Genomic DNA, 19843 nt, shown 5'->3' on the forward strand with positions numbered 1-19843 from the left:
AAATGTTTTGATTGAAAAGATAATAGGAACTGCCACTATTTGAAACAATCAAGGTGAAAAGGAATTATAACCAACAAATGTTTTGATTGAAGAGGGAATAGAAACTATGGATGAAGTAGAGATGTTATGGATGAACGAGAGATGAGATGAGTTTCTTAAATAGAAGACATACCAAAAACGCGTTAGATTTGAGATGACACGTATTACATACAAATAAAAACGTATGCAATATATGAATGACACGTATTCTTCGCATGCAAAAACTTACAAAAACATACGTCTTTCAAATTTATTATATATTGACATTTTAGCTTAGCGTAACACGGTTTCCACGAAATTTCTGAAACTATTAAAAATCAAAAAAAAAAAAATACATAATCTTGTATTGCTGCATTAGAAACGACTAAATGGCAACACAAACTGAAGTTTCATTTACTTAACTTATTGATGCACCACTACACCACACCAGTACAGAGTAACGATTATGACCCTCATTTAACTATGACCCTAAGAAACAAATTAAAATTACATTAATAACTTGTAGACTTAAAAAAACAAGTAGATTTAGTAAATCCTTGCTGCTGCTAATTCTGCTGATCCTGTTGCTGCTCAGCTTGAAGCGATGACTGCTCTAAATTTTGCTGTTCCGGACTCTGCTCAGGTAGAATACAAGATACAGGAAAGTGCTGCGAGGTATGCTGGTCAGTAGTCTGTTCAGCCTGAGTAGAAGATATAAGAGCCTGCTCCGGGGTCTGCTGGTCCAGAAGCTGCTGAGCTTGTAGCCAGGAATTAAATGACAGATGCTGTTCCGGGATCTGCTGAGTCTGTGGCCAGGGAAATAACGACGGCTGCTGGTCCTGATGGTGCTGAGTTTGTGGCCAGGGAATAAATGAGAGATGCTGCTCCGGGATCTGCTGAATCTGTGGCCAGGGCTGGTACAGATGCTGCTCGGCTTGTGGCCAGGGAATAATTGGCAGATGTTGCTCCGGGGTCTGCTGAGTCTGTGGCCAGGGAATAATCGGGGTTTGCTGGTACAGATGCTGCTGAGCTTGTGGCCAGGGAATAAGTGGCAGATGCTGCTCCGGGATCTGATGACCCTGTGGCCAGGGAATGAACGGCGTCTCCTGGTTTTGCTGGGACTGAGGCTGAGGCACAGACAGAAACGGTTGCGGGATCTGTGGTACTGGCCGAAACAAAGGGACAAACGGCGGGGGTTGCTGAACAACAGCTCTTGTCACACTCGATGCATTGTTGCCATGACTTCCACTATCAGTAGATGAACTTGCCCCTTGTCTCGCATTTTTGGCTTTGAGAATTCTTTCCTTCAATTCATCTCTTGGAATTATGTTGTCAAGAAAATCAAACATATTTGTTTTAAGAACTGCTTCAACGATATCATTTTTCTGAACGGTCCTTCTCTTGTCCTCTTCCGTGACAATCCATGCTTGTGCTGTGATATCAACTATGAACATCTCACAAGCTTTAGCAAATAATGGTAAAGCTTCCTGCGCGATCATCCTAATGTCGTTATCAGCTTTCATTATGCGCTTAATTGGAGCAAGCGGGAGGCTGTGCTTCTTGAGGTCTGCACGCGTCAATTCTTGCATCTCGTTAGCCCAAGATCGCCTCAGTTGTTCTCGCACGTTCTCCATATGCTGGGCTTGTGCTTGAATTTCTTGGTACACGGGCAGTACTGGTACTAGAACGCTGTTGGAAGCTACAACATCTGGTGTGTCAGGAAGGGGAGGGAGGGGAGGGGGATTATTGCCTGCTTGATCTGCATCCTGATCAGCAATGTATTGTTGGTGACTATCCATAATCAAAGTTTACAACTGCTGTGCCTCTGTCTGTGCTCTGTCATTCAACAAATCAATTAGAACTAATTCATTAAACCATCAATTAGTAAAGTATCATGATCTAAAGAAAAATTATGCAAACTCATTACTATGCAAGTATCCTAAGATTGAAAAACTTACTATGCAAAGACTACCAAGACTAACAAATACAACTGATTGAAGAGTTCAAAAACTTATGCCTGATTCAGAATGAAATGGGTCTCTTAAATTAAAATTATGCAAACTCATTACTATGCAAGTATCCTAAGATTGAAAAACTTACTATGCAAAGACTACCAAGACTAACAAATACAACTGATTGAAGAGTTCAAAAACTTATGCCTGATTCAGAATGAAATGGGTCTCTTAAATTGAATTTTTTCCCCGGTACATGTTAAATTTACATGCAGAAGCATACAATGAGTGTCGGTTATAATTGAAGTTAACAGAGACACCTGTATCATACATGCAGAAACGTACTATAAAAATGTCGTTACAAAATATGGAGAAGACACGTACTTCATACATGCAGAAGATGTACAAACAAACATGCCACCGCATAAAAGGCACGTAGACACCTATTTTACCTATGTAAAATACAAAAAATATAAGAAAAAAAACTTACCGTATGGCTAGAATAGAAAAAAGATAGTATAACTAATAGTGATAATTAATTTATTTTTTTAAAATTTGAATAACATGATAGCAATATTAGAATGAGAAATAAAACACTCACACTGATGCATGCTTATGCAACTAAATTTTGTATAAACTAAAAGAAATCACATTTTATATCATATATATAGTATAATTTTATCAAATATCATTATATTTTGTATTCTTAAATATATTGCAATACTTAAATTGTTTTCATAAATTTTTAATAAATAATTAAGACAGACAAATCTAAAAATAAATAAAAATCTGAGTGATGGACTACATCTAAATATATAATTTTCTCAATAAATTGTTCATAGTGAATATCTAATTAAGATAATTGTGAAATATCACTAAATTTATTTTTGGTTTGTAAATTTCGAAGTCTAGAATAATATAAATTTGGATCTTCTTAAACTAATATAAATAAATATAATAAAAAATCCAGAGAAGTTGCATATTTTAAATTGATTGCAATTATTTATTTTTGTTCATTATCATTATATTTTTAACATTCTTTAGGTTTGGTTTAGTTTGATTTAATTTTATTTTAATATGAAATTAAATATTAAACATATTTTATTATTTCTGATAATAATTTTTGTTCTAACAAATCTCTATTGGTGGCATAAAAGTTATGCATATATCTAAGAAAATAGGTGGCATATAAGTTATGCATATATTTAAGAAAATAATAACCATATATAAATAACTAGCATGTAATAAAAATATGATATATTTGATTTTGTGCTCAAATTATTATCAATTAAATTTATTATGTAAATAAATTTGCTCATAATGATTATTTACGTATTTTCACATTATTAATAATCTTATGAATTTTAATAATAATATCTTCCAATTAATTCTACTTAAATTTAATAGGGAAAATAGATTTTTTTACCACTCAACTTATAGTGTTTTTAGAAACTTACCACCCAACTAATTTTTTTATTCTTTTAGTCACTTATGTTAGGTTTGGTTTTATTTTTAGCCACCAACTTAGGTTTGGATTTGATTACCAGCATTATGATAATTTTTTTGTCAGTAAACTTATTGCGTTTTTAGAAACTAACCACTGAACTATAATTTTTTTATTTTACTCACTAGTGTTAGATTTAGCTCTTTTTTTTGTCACTGAAGTTAGGTTCAGATTTGATTATTAGCATTACATTTTATGTGTATCATTATTAAAATAGAGTGGTAGTCGGTAATATTTTGATGTAGTTTCATATATAACTTTATTTTTTTTCTTCCGAATGAAAATTCAGCGTTTGAATTTTTACACACAAAAATAAGTTATGAAACTATGTTTTATAACAATCTTAAATACATGCTAAGCACTAGAGAAATTTTTTTTAACTAATGAGAGGGACGGAGGGAGTAATAATAATATAAAATGATGCATTATATATAGAGGACAATCATCGAAAATTAAGTTTTCCTCTCTATTTATTTATCTCGAAAATTGTAATAAGATAAAGTTATTAAAATTTTTGAAGATAAATGTAAGAAAGATCTTAGACTGAGCTAGTCCATTGAAAGTTTAATAGCGAAAGATGATGCGTCATATCACTCAATTACACTTTATCTTATGAGAGAGGGTGAATTGTTTGAAGTCATTGATTTCATATTCATGATCTATTGAATTTTTAGAATCTAATTACTATTATTCCTAATTTTAATTTTTCATCGGCTCATTTTATATTACTATTGCTATATATAAGGATATAAACATACTACACACCATCAAAATATTAAATACTATCACTATGTATAAATGATGATACAAAAAATTATCATAATGCTAGTAATCAAATCCAAACCTAAGCTGGTGGCTAAAAACAAAACCAAACCTAACATTAGTGACTAAAAGAATAAAAAAATTAGTTGGGTGGTAAGTTTCTAAAAACACTATAAGTTGAGTGGCAAAAAAATCTATTTTCCCAATTTAATATAAAATAGTATGACTCGCATTGTGTTAGTATATACAAGGTTAAATCTAATTGATATATAATTTATTAAAAATAAATATAATATTAAATATTTATGTCAAGAGTTTATTTAAATATTAATTTGAAATTAGAAAATTTTGATATTGACAAAATAGATTATATATATCATTTTTTTAAGAAAGAAAAACTAGTCTCAAATATCCTAAAAGTTAATATAATTTAATAGTTATATGATAAAAACTTTTATTCTTAACTTATTATTTATCTTATTTCTTGGTTAAAAATTAATTATTTTCTTCTCTTGAAAAAAGAATTATTCATTTTGTAATTTTGAATAGAAAAAATCGTTACTCTAATATGATATATTGAGTGAATTATTAAATATTAGTTTATAAATAATATAAATTAATTAGAAGTGTGATAACATATATATATATATATATATATATATATGTTTATTATCTTAAAAAAATGGACTTATATATTTTTAAATTATTACAATATTAATAGATTTATCTCATATAAAGAATAAACTTATGGTCTAGTGACTAAGTGTTGGCTCTATTTTTTATTGTTAATTTATTATTAATATTTTTTTCTTAAAATTATTAAGATCACTTTCGTTGTAAAGGAGGGTAAAATTTTATGAAAATAGTACGATAATATTAAAATACTATAAAATATTTTTTAAATAATTATATACATAAAATTTTGAAAATGAAATATATAATTAAATTTTAAAATTTCGAACTTCACTTATTTAAAATTATAAACACAAATAATAGAAATAACTCTAGAGGGCCAACCACTTAAAGTCAATAGTCAGAGGCTTAAAATTAGAAATAAGCTATTATAGTTGTTAAGTTTATTCTCATGATCTTTTCTAACAAAAGTCAATTCATTATTTAAATATATGACTTAAAATATTTGACTCTTTATTATATTTTTAATTCATCCGTAACATAAAAGTTTCCAAACATTCTATTTCAGTTATTAGTGTCGATGGTAAGTCTTTATTTTAAACTTTCTAAATCGTCTAAAACATATTCATGTAACTTATGATACAGGGACTGCACACACTAATGGACATGACCTCATAGACCAAAATCTAGATATAGGAAGCTGCACCATGGTCCGCAGGTCCAGCTGCTGGCCTGCTGCTGAGCCTGTGGCCAAGGTATATATAAACGGGTTGCTGGTTATGGAGTGACTGGGGCTGCTGCTGGTTATGCAGTGACTGAGGCTGAGGCACAGGCATAAAGGACTCCCGGATTTGTGAGTTATGTTGGGATAGAGCCTGAGGCAACCGCATAAAAGATTGCAGGATCTGAGCTTGAGGTGCAGGCAAAAAAGATTGCTGGATCTGTTGCCCCGACATAAATGACAGCTGTTGGTTCGGTTGGGAATGAGCTTGAGGCCCAAAATCGCTAAAGTCAGTTCTGGCACAATCTCCATGTGTTGATCTTGAGCTTCTTGGTACGTGGGTTGCTGTTGTGATGTGGATTCCGGAAGAGAAGAATAGAGCGGAGTTGTGGATACTGGAGGAGGAGGCTACATTTCTAATTTAACATGTATTGGATTTTGTTTAAGAAACACATCCCATTTCTAGATCATTCACAAGTTTTGTTAACTCTTCAATCAAATATATGTTGGTGTTGGTGATCTTTGCAGAGTAAGTTTTTCAATCTTAAAATACTTATATAGCAATGATAACACTTGACAAGTATTATATATTAACCACTAACCACCACGGTGACATAACATGTATAAAATTAACCACCACACCACAGTGATGTATAGTATTTGTCAAGTGCTATCATTGCTATATATACTAAGTATTCTAAAATTGAAAAACTCACTCTGCAAAGAACTCCAAGACCAAAAAATACTTGATTGAAGAGTTAACAAAACTTGTGAATGATCTAGAAATTAAATGAGATGGTGTTTCATAAATCGAATATATGTCCATTACATGTTAAATTAGAAATTCAGCCTCCTCTTCCGGTATCCAGAGCTCAGCCCTATTCTCCTCTTTCGGAATCCACATCACAGCACCAACCCCCCATACCAAGAAGCACAAGCTCAACCTCAATATCCGGAGATTGTGCGAGAACGACTTAGGCGATACAAGAATTATAAATGCCTGTCCCTGCAGCATAATCATATCAGCAGCACCTCCTGAGACCATGACTATTGCATATAGAATACGTAAGAATTGTAAAACTTACAAAGCCCCGTCATTTCTTGTGAAAATCTTCTCCTACCACTACGCCATATATGGCCTTCAACAACATCAAAAAAATGATGCAATAACCCCCAAATATGTTGCCATAGCCCGAAAATTGGCTATTGCAACATAAAATTTAAGTTGCTTTTTTCGATGTTGCCCTAGGCTTCTATTGCAACATAATGGTTACCTACTGCAACACGGGCTTTTCTGTCACAATAGACCGCTATTGCAACATCTGACTACCTTATAGCAACAAATATTTTATGTTACGTTAGACCTCCTTATTTTAAAAAAAAACGGGACCCATTTGTGGGTCCCACATGTGGGCCCCACTTCTGGGTCCCCAGTGCCACGTGTCAGTCCAGTGGCTGACACGTGTCTCTATGGGACGCTGACACGTGTCTCTACCAGATGGTGACACGTGTCTCTACAGTCTGGTGACACGTGTCACTACCTGATGAAGACACGTGTCTCTACCATATGGAGACACGTGTCAGTCCCACATATGAACACCTGTTATTCTACTGCAACATATTAGTTATGCAATTGCAACATTTTCTTATACAACTGCAACATAGATATGAGCTAGTGCAACATTAAAGAGAGCTTTTTAACATTTTATTACATCAAGCTGCAACATTTTATGAATCAATGGCAACATTTTTTCATGAAACAAATTGAAAATATACTGTTTAAAATATTAAAATTCCCAATAAATCCAACCAATTCAACATCTACAAACCAAAATAGCTACACAAGTTCAACCAAATCCAAGCAGCTACCAACTCCAACCAAATCCACAATTCACCAACTCCAACCAAAAGCACAATTCACAATTCACCAAACTAAAACAAAAGAAATTACCAAATCCTTAATTTACCAACTAGTTGATGACCAAAATATACCCAAAAGCAGGAAATAGGTTAATACTATTACTACTGGAGATGGAGACAACATGGAGAACCTAGCAGCTAGCACCGCCAGTTATAGGCGTACCATTTTCATCATCACTCGAAGCTGTTGGACAAAAATCCTCCATATTAATTTTGATGCCTGGGTTTGCCTCCGCAATTTTTTTAAGCGCCAAGGTCAAGTTTTGTTGGACCTTCTTGTTTACTTGAGCATCCACTTCTTCTTGGACTTGCTTGCTCACTGATTCCTTGACATCTTCGGCCAGACTTTCCTTGATCTTACATGCCAGGTCTTCCACGTAACTATTCCCTGAACTTGTACTGCGAGGGACTTTGGTTGCATTTGGACACCTCCCGTAAAGCCAAGTCTTCCCATGCTTCTTGCCACCAGAAAGTAGTAGCTCATCAGTGCCATCTCCTGATATTTTGATTTGTTTTTCGATATCGTCCTACAAAACAGAAATGCACATGGAAAATATACTTTAAATGAATACACATGAAACTGCGATATATTAAACAAGTTGATGGGTCGTTTGGCTTAAATTAAAAAAAAGTGACTTAAAGTAAAAAAGATAAATATTTATAGCAATAAACTGTACAAATAATGTAGAAGATAATGAGCAATATTAGGCCTATTTATTTTTAACATAATGTTCAGACTCTTAATGCAATCTGATTTTCGTACATTTTCAATTAGATGAGGACTGAAAAATGGAGGAGTAACATGTATATTATGATTTTCGCTTTCATATAGCAAAACTACCAGTACTTACTAGTTAAGATGGATCATGGGGGTCGTTTGGCTAATATTGAAACAGTGACTTTTTAAACTAAAAAAGATACACATGGACAATATACTTAAAATGAAAAGATAATTAAATTGACAAATGCACAAATGTACAAGACTCTGAAAATAAAATACTCACAACTTTCTCTTTGATTTTTTTGGTATCAGTCTTGTACTTGCGGCCAGGATTTCGCTTACGAGTTTTGACAAAAACTTCTGCATCCGATGGTGCAGTACCATCAGCCTCCTTCGTCTAGTAAGATTTAGGCAAACATGAGTACACAATTTTGTATGTTTAACTGACTTATAATTTTAAAATATATATCTATGCTTGGCAGGGCATAGCATATAAATTGAATGTATCCTGCGGCTAATCTTTAATATGACATACCATTTCATTTCGAATTTGTGCGAAACTCCTTGGACCTGCAGTGTGCGTCTCCGCATATTTGCTACGACTTCTTGCATTTTTTCTTGCTTTATACTACAAAAACAGGACATAAAATGATTGGCCAGGTAGTATGAGTAGTATTCATTGTGCGGAAAGGATTGAAACCATCCGCAGCGAGGCCTAACCTAATGTTTCTATGTTCTGACGAGAAGTGAGGATATTTAACATCCATCAGTTTCCAAGCCTCCGCATCGGCTGGATGGCGAAGTTTACCATCTCTTTTCCGACCTTTAGCATGCCATAGAATTAGTTTTGAAAACTCTTTGGACATAAACATCCGCTGCAACCTAGGTTTAAGTGGAAAATACCGCATCACATTAGCCGGGACCTTGTGAATCGACATCTTCGGATTATTGTCGACCCCGACACCTTTCTTTTCCACTACAGTCCACCTTGAAGCACCACAATTTTTGCATGCTTCTTCCTTTTCATTTTCAGCCCAAAATAGCATGCAATTATTGGGACACGCATGTATCTTTTGATAATCGAGCCCTAAATCTTTAATTGTGTTCTTCGCGGCTTTAAAAGACAAAGGAATATTTGCTTCGGGAAAGGCATCTTTGATCAGTTCTAATATATCACTAAGTCCTGCCTCTGAAATTCCGTGTAAACACTTTAACGAATACATCTTAATAGTAAAACTTAATCGCGAAAAGTTTTTACATCCCGGATATAGAGGCTGCTTTCCCTCTTCTAGATGGCGATAAAAGTTTTTTGCATCGACATTTGGCTCGTTAGTACGACGCAACATCTCATCTAAATTATCCCCAAAGTCTGTGATATATGGATCATCCATATATTCAGTCCCCTCTTCAATATTTTGTCTACGCTTTCCGGTTGAAACCTCAAGGATCCAGTTGAGGTATAATGGACAAGGACCATTGCAGATGAGATGATCATAGATAAGATCGTGACTCTGCCACTTGATGTTCTTGCACTTTTTGCAAGGGCAGGTCATCTCATCACCAACAGCAAATTTGGGGAAGGCATTTAGCAGAAATGCCTTTACACCCGTAATGTACTGTTCACTATATTTGGGGAGATCGGTCCAAGTTTCCTCAGCATCCATCACTACAGGTTATTAACTTATAATATTAGCAGTTTATCCAATTATTGACTTTATTAATTAAAAGAATAATTAGTTAGTAATACATGTTCCTAATTTCTACTTAGATATAGTCTGAAATTAAGTTTAAATAGATTAACAATATATTATTTTATGATGATTAAATGTACTTACGCACATCTCACCATTCCTAGATTCCAACAATATATAATGTCAATCCAGAGGTATACGGGTTATAGAGTACAAAACTACCCAATGCATTGAACCATTAATAAATCGACGGCAGTGCACAATCGTTTCTAAGCTAGCTAACTTAATTCTCTTATACTGCTAACACATTCATATATGAATCTCTCTTAGTCAGAGAGCATTTATCAAGTAAGCATATATTCATATCATTTAGGTTACACTCCACAAGATACATAACATAAGAAAATCAGGGAATCTAAGCACATAATTATAGTCTAACTAACACAGTTAACTACATGGCAAACATCAATTCTATATACACAGAAGAACATCCATGGATATAAAGCACAGAGCAAGACAAGCTTAAGAAAAAAAGAACATCCAAAGTCTAAATATTATTATATCAAGAATACTATCTTAATTTATTATATGCTATTCTTAATTTAACAGTAACTATACTTAATTACTTAATTCCATACAAATCTTAAATCGTTATAAGCAAACACACATTTACAGTAATTATATGATATCGCAAGTTGAACAGTTAAATCATTCAAATCTAAAAAAATACACAACATTACACAAGCATTTACATATAAAATTTAAAAAAAATACAAAACTTAAGTCAAATAGCTCAAATTAACATAGACTCTAAGAAGGGGGAGAGACAGAGGGGGAGAGGGGGAGAGAGAGGCAGAGAGAGTGTGAGAGGGAGTGGGGAGGGAGAGAGTGAGACAGAGAGAGAGATATGGGAGAGAGACAGAGAGACAGACAGAGAGAGTGTGGGTGGGAGAGGGAGAGAGAGAGAGAGAGAGAGAGAGAGAGAGAGAGAGAGAGAGAGAGAGAGAGAGAGAGAGAGAGAGAGAATCACAACACAAAATACACATACATTTACATATAAAATCAAAAACAAAGCATGTATTCAAGGTGAAAATCAAAGGATTATAGCGGATTTTACCTTAAATCCAAGCAAATCGAAGCTAGCCCTAGTTCCAGTAAAACCCCAATTTAATCGAAGCCCTAAGGAAAATAAAGACACAAAATAAGAACATAACAGTGAAAAGCAACGTAAAAACAAAATGAAGAAAAGAAAGCCCTAATTCCGTCGATCGAAGAAGCTCTGAATCGAAGCCCTGAATCGAAGCCATGATTGAAAACCTGAAACCCCGATTTTACCTAATTACAGGTGAGTGTGAGCGGCGGAGACGGTGTATCTGAGCGGAGAGGTGGATTTGAGCAGCGGAGAGGGGTGAGTTTGAGCGGAGGTGAGTGAGTTTTGTTTGTGTGAGCGGAGTGAGTGTGTATTGTGTCTGAAAGGCCCGATTAATTGTTTTGTTTGTTTTTGTCTCTCGAAATGAAACGGGGGGGGGGGGGGGGGGGGGGAAGTTTGCCGCTCGCTTTTTCAGCAGCGGGAACACCCAAATTTATTTATTTTTTATATTTTATATTAATATTTCAGTTTACTTTGAATTTATTAATTATTTAAAAATATAAATTTATTATGTATTTGATATTTTTAAAAATGTAATTCAGTTGCATTGTAATTGCTTAGAAATAATTAATTAGTTTCAAATTTTATTATTTTAAGTATAATCTGATTATTTGATATAATAATTATATTTTAATATTTCATGTTTAAAATATTATATTTAATAAATTAATCATATTATATGCACATTTTATTATCATATTACAAAAATTATTTTACCAATACTCTATGCAACATATAGTGTTGGCTATTGCAACATCAAATGGACATGAATGGCTATCGTTGCGATAGGTATGGATTAGTGCCTCTAATGCAACATAATTTTGCAACACTCGTGTTTACACCATTGCGATAGGCCATATATGGCGTAGTGTACAGTTCAAAAAGTAAAGATGGCGCCTCGAGCCCTACAAATCTTTTCTCCTCTTCCTCAGGGAAAGACAGTTTTGCAAGTCCACCTGAAAGTGCAATGGCTTTGTTATCATTACCAGTTTCAGCAAATTTAAATGCGTGACAAAGGGCTAATTGAATAAAAAAAAGGTAATATAGGCAATTTTTTTTTTTTGATAATAAGTAATGTAGGCAATTAAACATAAAGGGTTTGCTGGATTTGTGGCCATGGCTGGTACCAAAGGCATAAATGGACGAGGTTGCTGATCACCAACACTTGCTATACTCAACACTCATATTCCATGCTGTTGAGGAACATCGTAGCAATAAATTTAGGACCAGCAGATGAGCTCGCCTGTTGTCCATTGTTCGTGGCCCCTAGAATTTGTCCGATCGATCGGAATCACGTGTCGGAGAATATCAAATGTATCTGTTCTAAAAATTTGCCGCAGCAATATCTTTTTCAGAACAGTCCGTCTTTCATCCTCTTCTGTCATGATCCAGGCTTGTAAAGTCATATCAAGTATAAACATCTCGCAAGCTTTAGCAAATACAACTACAGTTTCCTGGACAATCATTCTGACATCATTTCCCCCTTTCATTATCCTCTTAATAGGAGCAAGTGGGAGGCTGTGCTTCTTCTGATTTACTAGCGTCATTTCATGCATCTGGTTAGCCCAAGATTGCCTCCTTGTGCGATTTCGGCCTAATCAGATGCAAGATTGACTCCAGCAGACCTCAAGAACCACAGACTCCCTCTTGCTCCTATTAAGAGGACTATGAAAGCAGATAATGGTATTAGGATGATTGTCCAAGAAACTAGAACCGTATTTGCTAAGACTTGCGAGATGTTTATCCTTGATATGACTTCACAAGCCTGGATTATCACAGAAGAGGACAAAAGAAGAACTGTTCAGAAAAAAGATATCGTTGAACCAATTTTTAAAACAATCTTTATTCTATGTTTGATAATCTGATATATATCCTTCATTTCTGATTTCAACCTGTGGAAATAATGCTAAATAAATCAATATTTTGCTACTACCTATGTCTCAAAATTATTTTAGTTTTGAAAATAAGTTATAGAACTATTTGAACCTAATAAAATTCAAAAAATTGAAGAATGGATTTAGGAACCTTGTAAAATGCTGGGACTGGGACTGAAGCACGGGCATAAAGGATTGCTTAAGAAAAAACTAATATTACCGAAATTTGAAAACGGATAAACAGTGAACCAGCCACAAGTTTCCTGGTATTCTAGCTTTCCGATTCCTGAGAGTTGAAGAATTGCAGTTGATAAGTCTTCTCCGAGAGGAGAGTCCGAATATAAGGTAAATTAGGCAAATACAAAGGCCAAATGAAATGCATCAAACAACACATGCAATAAAAGGGGAAAAAAAGAAGAGAAAGATAGTATTACCTTATACAAGTGTTTGAATTCATGTAGAAAAACTCAATCTGCAACAATTAAACACGATTTATATAAAAAAAATTGTAACGGACAGATGTTTTGGTTGAAAAGATAATAGGAACTGCCACAATTTGAAACAATTGAGATTGAAAGGAATTATAATCAACAAATGTTTTGATTGAAGAGCTAATAGAAACTATGGATGAAGCAGAGGTGTTATGGATGAACCAGAGATGAGATGAGTTTCTTAGAGATGAGATGAGTTTCTTAAATAAAAGATATACCGAATACGTGTTACATTTGAGATGACACGTGTTACATACAAATAAAAATGTATGCAATATATGAATGACACGTATTCTCCGCATGCAAAAACTTACAAAGATATGCGTCTCCTAAATTTATTACATAATGACATTTTAGCTTAGCGTAACACGGTTCCACGAAACTTCCGAAACTATTAAAAATCAAAAATAAATAAATATGCATAATCTTGTATTGCTGCATTAGAAATGACTAAATGGCAACACAAACTGAAGTTCATTTACTTAACTTATTGATGCAAGTTACACCAGTACACAGAAACGACCATGACCCTCATTTAACTATGTGCTTTATTCTTATTGCAGGACTCTAAAAAACAAATTTAAATTAAAATAATTTCACAAGCTTGAGCAAATAATGGTACAGTCTCATGGGCGATCATACTAAATCGTTATCAGCTTTCATTATGCGCTTAATTGGAACAAGTGGGAGGCTGTGCTTCCTGAGGTCTGCAGGCGTCAATTTTTGCATTTGGTTAGCCCAAGATCGCCTAACCCTAAAAAGGATCAAGCCAATTTCACCGAATACAGATCACCAATTTGCTTTGTCAAACTTAAGCACTTGGATAAGCTCTTAATAACACTGGGTAACATAGGGTAACATGCAATAACTTAAACAACAAATATATAAATAATCAAAATTAGGACCATATATATTCTTTAACTACTCCATTATTAATCCCATCTAGCCATGTGCCTCAATTGCATTTTGATTGTGATACTACATGATCACACGAGCGGGAGCATGTGGTTCCCTTTTGGGTATGCAGGTACTAAGAAGTAAGAGCCCTCATTCTTTTATATCATGCCAGTCCGGGACTAGGGGATGCTAGAGGCCCGAACTCGCCATGCTAGAGGCCCGAACTCGTCTCCGCTGAATTATTGATGTCAGATTGTTAATTGAGGGTTCCGGATTTTTAGAATTAGAGTTTGAACTTTGAATCTATATGATTTGATGAACCATTTATTAAATAACTTTAGAATTCATTTTCTTGATTAACTTACTTCTCTATTTTCAGATAAAATAGATATTTTAGTTAAGAAAATTATAAGTAGACTACTAAAAACGGATCAAGATATCGAACCATGAACCGGATTTGTGGGTCATCTTACCCGATTTATAAAAACTAGCGTTTTGTAAAACGTACCCGTCACGTACCTCGTACCCGAACGATTGGCGAACAACACTAGCACGTGATCTTCCCAGAACGACTCGAGCTGCAGATGCTGTAGCTCCAGACGCTGCGCTTCTGCGAGCTGGTGCTGAGGTGGCATAGCTGCGAAAGGGCCGTTGGAGGTTTGAGCGGCGTCGTTTGCATGGTGGTGTGGTTGAGATTAATGTTCTTTACAGGAAGTGGTGGACACGAATTTTAAGTTTTTCATATAATAAAGTGTGATTAAATAAATTATTTATATTTTTTATTAAAATACATTAGATTTTATAAAAAATGAATAATTTTAAAAATAAATTATAAAATATATTTTGTATACTTCTAAAAATGTATATTTTTTCCACAAAAATATATATTTTAGGTTGTACATGATATATATTTTAAAATTATCTGTTTTCTATAAAATTTAAATATCAATTTTTATTAAAAAATTTAACATAATTTATTAAAACTATATTAAATAATTGGAAATTATATTAAAAAAATAAGAGTAGCGGAGAGTATACATCACGTTAAAAATTCGGAAAACCAGAGTTTGAAAGTAAAAAATTGGATGAATACTATTGAGATGAAAATGTAAAATAGAAAAGCTGAGATCGAACGGAGTCAATTTGCTTTTTATTTTAACTGAACCGAATATATTGTTTAGTAATTTATATATGTATTATATTTTTATAATATATTTTCAAAAGTTATTGTAAATCAGATTCTATTTGATATTAATTTCGAAGTAATTTTGAGAACCATTCCGAAATCAAGCGATCAGTTCAGATCCGCTACGTTCCACTCTAAACTCTTGAACAGTTCTTACAAATCAACAAACACAAGAGGTTTGCATCTACTTTTCTGACTTAGTTTTTTTTCTGATTGGTAAGAATTGGTAAAATTAAAAGCTTCACATAAAACTCCTTAGATTGCCTCCAAATTCTGTTCAACCAACTCACATCTGGCACACCCACCACATGGTTTCTTAACTATTCGTCACAAAAGAACAGTTCTTGTGCTTCAATTCTAACGTTGCGGATATTCCTAAAATCATTTTATATAAATATCATAAAATTAGTATTAAGAATTTGCAGTACAATATATGTGGAATTTAGTTTATGTCACCCATTGGATTCGAATTCCCTGAAAAACATATCCGTATAAGTGGAGGAAAATGTTATATCCAGAGCAAAATTTTATATCCATAGCTAAAAAAAAGCATAAAAAGATGAAATTACACATCACATTATTTTTTTTTCATTTGTTGTTATTGTGTATGCACGGATCAAATTTGCTCTGGAAATTAAAAGTTTGCTCTCGATATAACATTTTCCACAAGGGGATGATCATGATGGTGAGATACTGAACTAATTAATCACTTTTCAACATCATTAACACTATACTCACGTAATCAAAAATATAATAATTAATGTTCCAAAAAGATTATGTGTAAGAATCATGTAAAAGATGAGAAATGAAAATATTATAATAGTGATATAAGGAGCATAGGCCAACTTGAAATGTCTCATTGCTTGTTGGCCGACCGAAGGAAATAGAGTCACATATTTTGGTGACAAACAAACAAATGACACCATGAAATTGTTGGACTTTGGTTGTGCTAATCAATGATGCTTTGCAATTAATCAACCAATTAATCCCTGCATTTAAATTCCCTCATGGCCGGCTTAGCTTATTAATCCGATTCTAATAATCTTTAATTGGAACAGGTTTTTGATTTGCAGCTTTATTTTGATGTCTGGTATGTTTTTGGACAAACAACAGTTGTACCAAATGATGTTTTAGTTGCTTATTCTTACGTCCCAACAGATTATTTATATTCATATAACTCTTATAAAATATGATTTCATAATATTTTTTTAATTTATTTTTCTAATAAAAGTTTTAACATCAAATTTTCATTCAAGAAGAAAAATATTTTTTAATAGAAAATTTTAACATCAAACACTTACTCAAGAAAAAAAATTAAAAATATTTGAACTATATTTTATAGGAGTCTCAAAATACGTCACAAAAATAATATAAACAACCTGATGGGACTCGACGAATAGTTTGTTTGGTGAATTATGGTCAGGTTTGGTAACATTTATTGTTTTGTTTCGGGTAATATTGAGTATAGTTTAAATTCACATGTGTACGCGGTATTTTAAATTTAAACATATTTGACAATATTCTAAATTTTTTGATTTGTTTAAAATTTCTTGATTAATTTTTAAAAAATATTTTACTAGTTTTATTTATTAAACTCCCATTTGACTAAAATTGTAGATTTATTGAAAATATCTTCGATAAATTTACAATAAATTTATAATAAGCAGATTAATCGATTAATTTCGATTTACGAAATTTGAATAATATATGATCCCAAGAATATAAGTTGAATTTTTAATATGGTATCAAAACTCGAAATCAAGAAGATATTTCGTATATCTAATTCAATCGAGAAGAAGTGTCCAATAATATCTAGCTAATTCTCCAGAAAAAAAATTGTACATTATGGTGCATGACATAAGCATGAAATTGCCAGGTCCAAATATGGCACTCCTTTTCCTATCACTTTTATGATGATGGTGAAAGGTTAAATGCTTTGGTTATAAATCCAAAGGGCTGCTGATAGGCAAACAACTGGAAAGTTTTCATATTCTATTCATGCCAAGAAAAGGTCATGTATAAGAGGAGGTTGCTGACCAAGATCACATAACCTGTCAATTAACTTGATGTCATCATATATAGCTGGCTATCAAATGTTAGAAGAAGAAATGGAAGCCATGAACACTTGGCTCTCCTTTCCTTCTCAGAGAAGTCTGGACCAAGATCTCGCGATTCGTCAGTTCTGTCCTGCCCGGATTGAGCAAGAACAAGAAGAGTGGCAGGAGGAAACATATGTGATTAATGAGGCTGAACTATGGCTTCCTTCTGATGATGTGAGTTCTGGAATTCAGGCTTATGAGGAGGAACTGTTTGTGGACAGCTTCTTCAACAATGAATATTACAATGAGTGCTTGAATGGTGAACAAGAGGTGTTTGAGCAGTTTGATGATGATCATGAAGGTATGACAATGGCTATTGATTATGAGTACCTTCCTGTGATGGTTGAAGATGAGTTGGTGATGACTAATTTCTGTGAAGATGGCGGATTAGTAGCAGAGGACGCGTGTAATGATGGGGTGGATCAGGGGCTTCATCTGGTGCATTTGTTGTTAGCTTGTGCAGAGGCTGTAGGCTGCAGAGACACTCTTCATGCACGCGCAATGCTGAGCCAAATCTGGACTTGTGTAAGCCCCTGGGGGGACTCGTTGCAGAGAGTCGCGTATTGTTTTGCTATGGGACTGGATGCCAGATTGTCGCTTCTGAATCATGTCAAGGCAAATGGGATACTGGAAAATGGTTCAGGAGATCAGTCGTTGATCACGAAAGAAGAGAGACTGGAAGCTTTTTATTTACTACACCAGACAACTCCCTACATCAGTTTCGGGTTCATGGCTGCAAATGATGCTATCTGCGAAGCTGCAGAGGGGAAGGATTTTCTTCATATAGTAGATCTTGGAATGGAACATACGCTTCAATGGCCTCATTTGGTGAGAAAATTGGCTGCTCGGTTAGGAGGGCCTCCGAAGCTAATCAGAATTACTGGCATCAATGATCTCTGTGTGAAAGAATATCAGATGCAAGATACCATTGTGGAAGCTGAATCTCTGGGAATTTCTGTTAAATTCTGCAGGATAGATGAGGCCGTAACAGAATCATTACTAACTAAAGAAAACCTCGACATCAGAGAAGGGGAAGCTTTGTTTGTAAATAGTCTAATGCAATTGCACAAATACGTCAAAGAAAGTAGAGGCTCCCTCAAGATAATTCTTCAAGCAATCAAGAAACTAGAACCGACACTTCTTACAGTTGTGGAACAAGACGCAAACCTGAACGGACCTTTCTTTTTAGGAAGATTCCTCGAATCCCTGCACTACTATTCAGCTGTATTCGATTCACTTGAGTCCAGTCTTCCTCGAAACAGCATAGAGAGGATGAAAATTGAGAAGCTGTACTTTGCAGAGGAAATAAGGAACATCGTGGCATATGAAGGTGCAGATAGAATCCAGAGGTATGATCGGGCAGATCAGTGGCGGAGGCAGCTCAGTCGAGCTGGTTTCCAGAGTGTCGGATTCAGAAATCCCAACCTGACAAACTTGTCGGTATCTCTCTGTCAGAGCGATGGATATACTCTAGCTACTGACAAAAATTGTTTGCTACTTGGATGGAGAGGGAGGCCTATAATGCTTGCATCTGCATGGCGAATTCACAGTGTTTCATCGTCTTAACATATCACGAAAGGGATATAATAAAATCGATCACTGGATCATTGAAGAACTCATTAGAAAATGTTACAGAAGTGAACTTTCTCATTTGATTTCTACATTTTGCATACTTTCACATTCTTTTCTCTGTTAGTTTGCTTCCACGTTGATCATCTGGGGTAATATTATTTCTCTGTGAGTCAAGGATTTAAAAAAATTTCTCGCTCAAGCCATTTTCAGTACTGAACCGAAAGAGAGCTCTTTAAAAGTTCACACTGCACACAAGGACGGAGTTCTGGAGGTGATGCGTATGTACACCTAGGTTGGATGCCCAAGTATTGGGTGGGGTTGAGATTTGGTCAACAGACCATGGTCAGAAATTTGATCTGACCTGAAATATTGACGGATTAGAATACCCAATTCGAACTCGGCTAGCACTATTCAAGAATAATCCAAACCCAACCCGAGCCATAATAATTTATTAATAAATATATTTTTAATTAATAAATAAATAATACCCTTTTAATCAAAAAATAATAATTTTTATTAAATCAAAATAAAATATTTATTCAATTTAAATAATACAAAATTAATATAAATATATGTATTTTTCATGGATATGTAAAATTTTATATTATATAAGCGTAATTTCGGGTAACCACTAGTTCCACCACCCATTTTG

General features: G+C 34.1%; 3 protein-coding genes across 6 annotated transcripts; 1 reads left to right on the forward strand and 2 right to left on the reverse strand.

Moving 5' to 3' along the window:
- Positions 1-584: 584 nt before the first annotated feature.
- LOC108226367 (uncharacterized) lies at positions 585-1817 on the reverse strand. Its single transcript, XM_017401310.2, has one exon. The coding sequence runs from the start codon at positions 1815-1817 to the stop codon at positions 585-587; it is 1233 nt and encodes a 410-aa protein (XP_017256799.2).
- Positions 1818-7361: 5544 nt separating this feature from the next.
- LOC108194991 (uncharacterized) lies at positions 7362-11410 on the reverse strand. Of its 4 annotated transcripts, XM_064079233.1 has the most exons (6): positions 11258-11410; positions 11040-11101; positions 8952-9897; positions 8767-8859; positions 8515-8628; positions 7362-8037 (listed from the first exon to the last, which is right to left on the reverse strand). In XM_064079233.1, coding segments are annotated over exons 3-5 (1038 nt in total). In that variant the 5' UTR covers positions 9896-9897; positions 11040-11101; positions 11258-11410; the 3' UTR covers positions 7362-8037; positions 8515-8627. The 4 variants fall into 4 exon arrangements, with proteins under 4 accessions (XP_063935303.1, XP_063935304.1, XP_063935301.1 ...); XM_064079234.1 differs by lacking the exon at positions 8952-9897; XM_064079231.1 differs by having other exon boundaries at positions 8767-9897.
- A 6058-nt stretch (positions 11411-17468) lies between these two features.
- LOC108226727 (GRAS family protein RAD1) lies at positions 17469-19396 on the forward strand. Its single transcript, XM_017401718.2, has one exon. It carries the CDS (start codon positions 17587-17589, stop codon positions 19183-19185), a length of 1599 nt encoding a protein of 532 aa, XP_017257207.1. The 5' UTR covers positions 17469-17586; the 3' UTR covers positions 19186-19396.
- The last annotated feature ends 447 nt before the right edge of the window (positions 19397-19843 follow it).

The sequence above is a fragment of the Daucus carota genome, chromosome 6, assembly GCF_001625215.2.
Source record: "Daucus carota subsp. sativus chromosome 6, DH1 v3.0, whole genome shotgun sequence".
NCBI classification, from domain to species: domain Eukaryota; kingdom Viridiplantae; phylum Streptophyta; class Magnoliopsida; order Apiales; family Apiaceae; genus Daucus; species Daucus carota.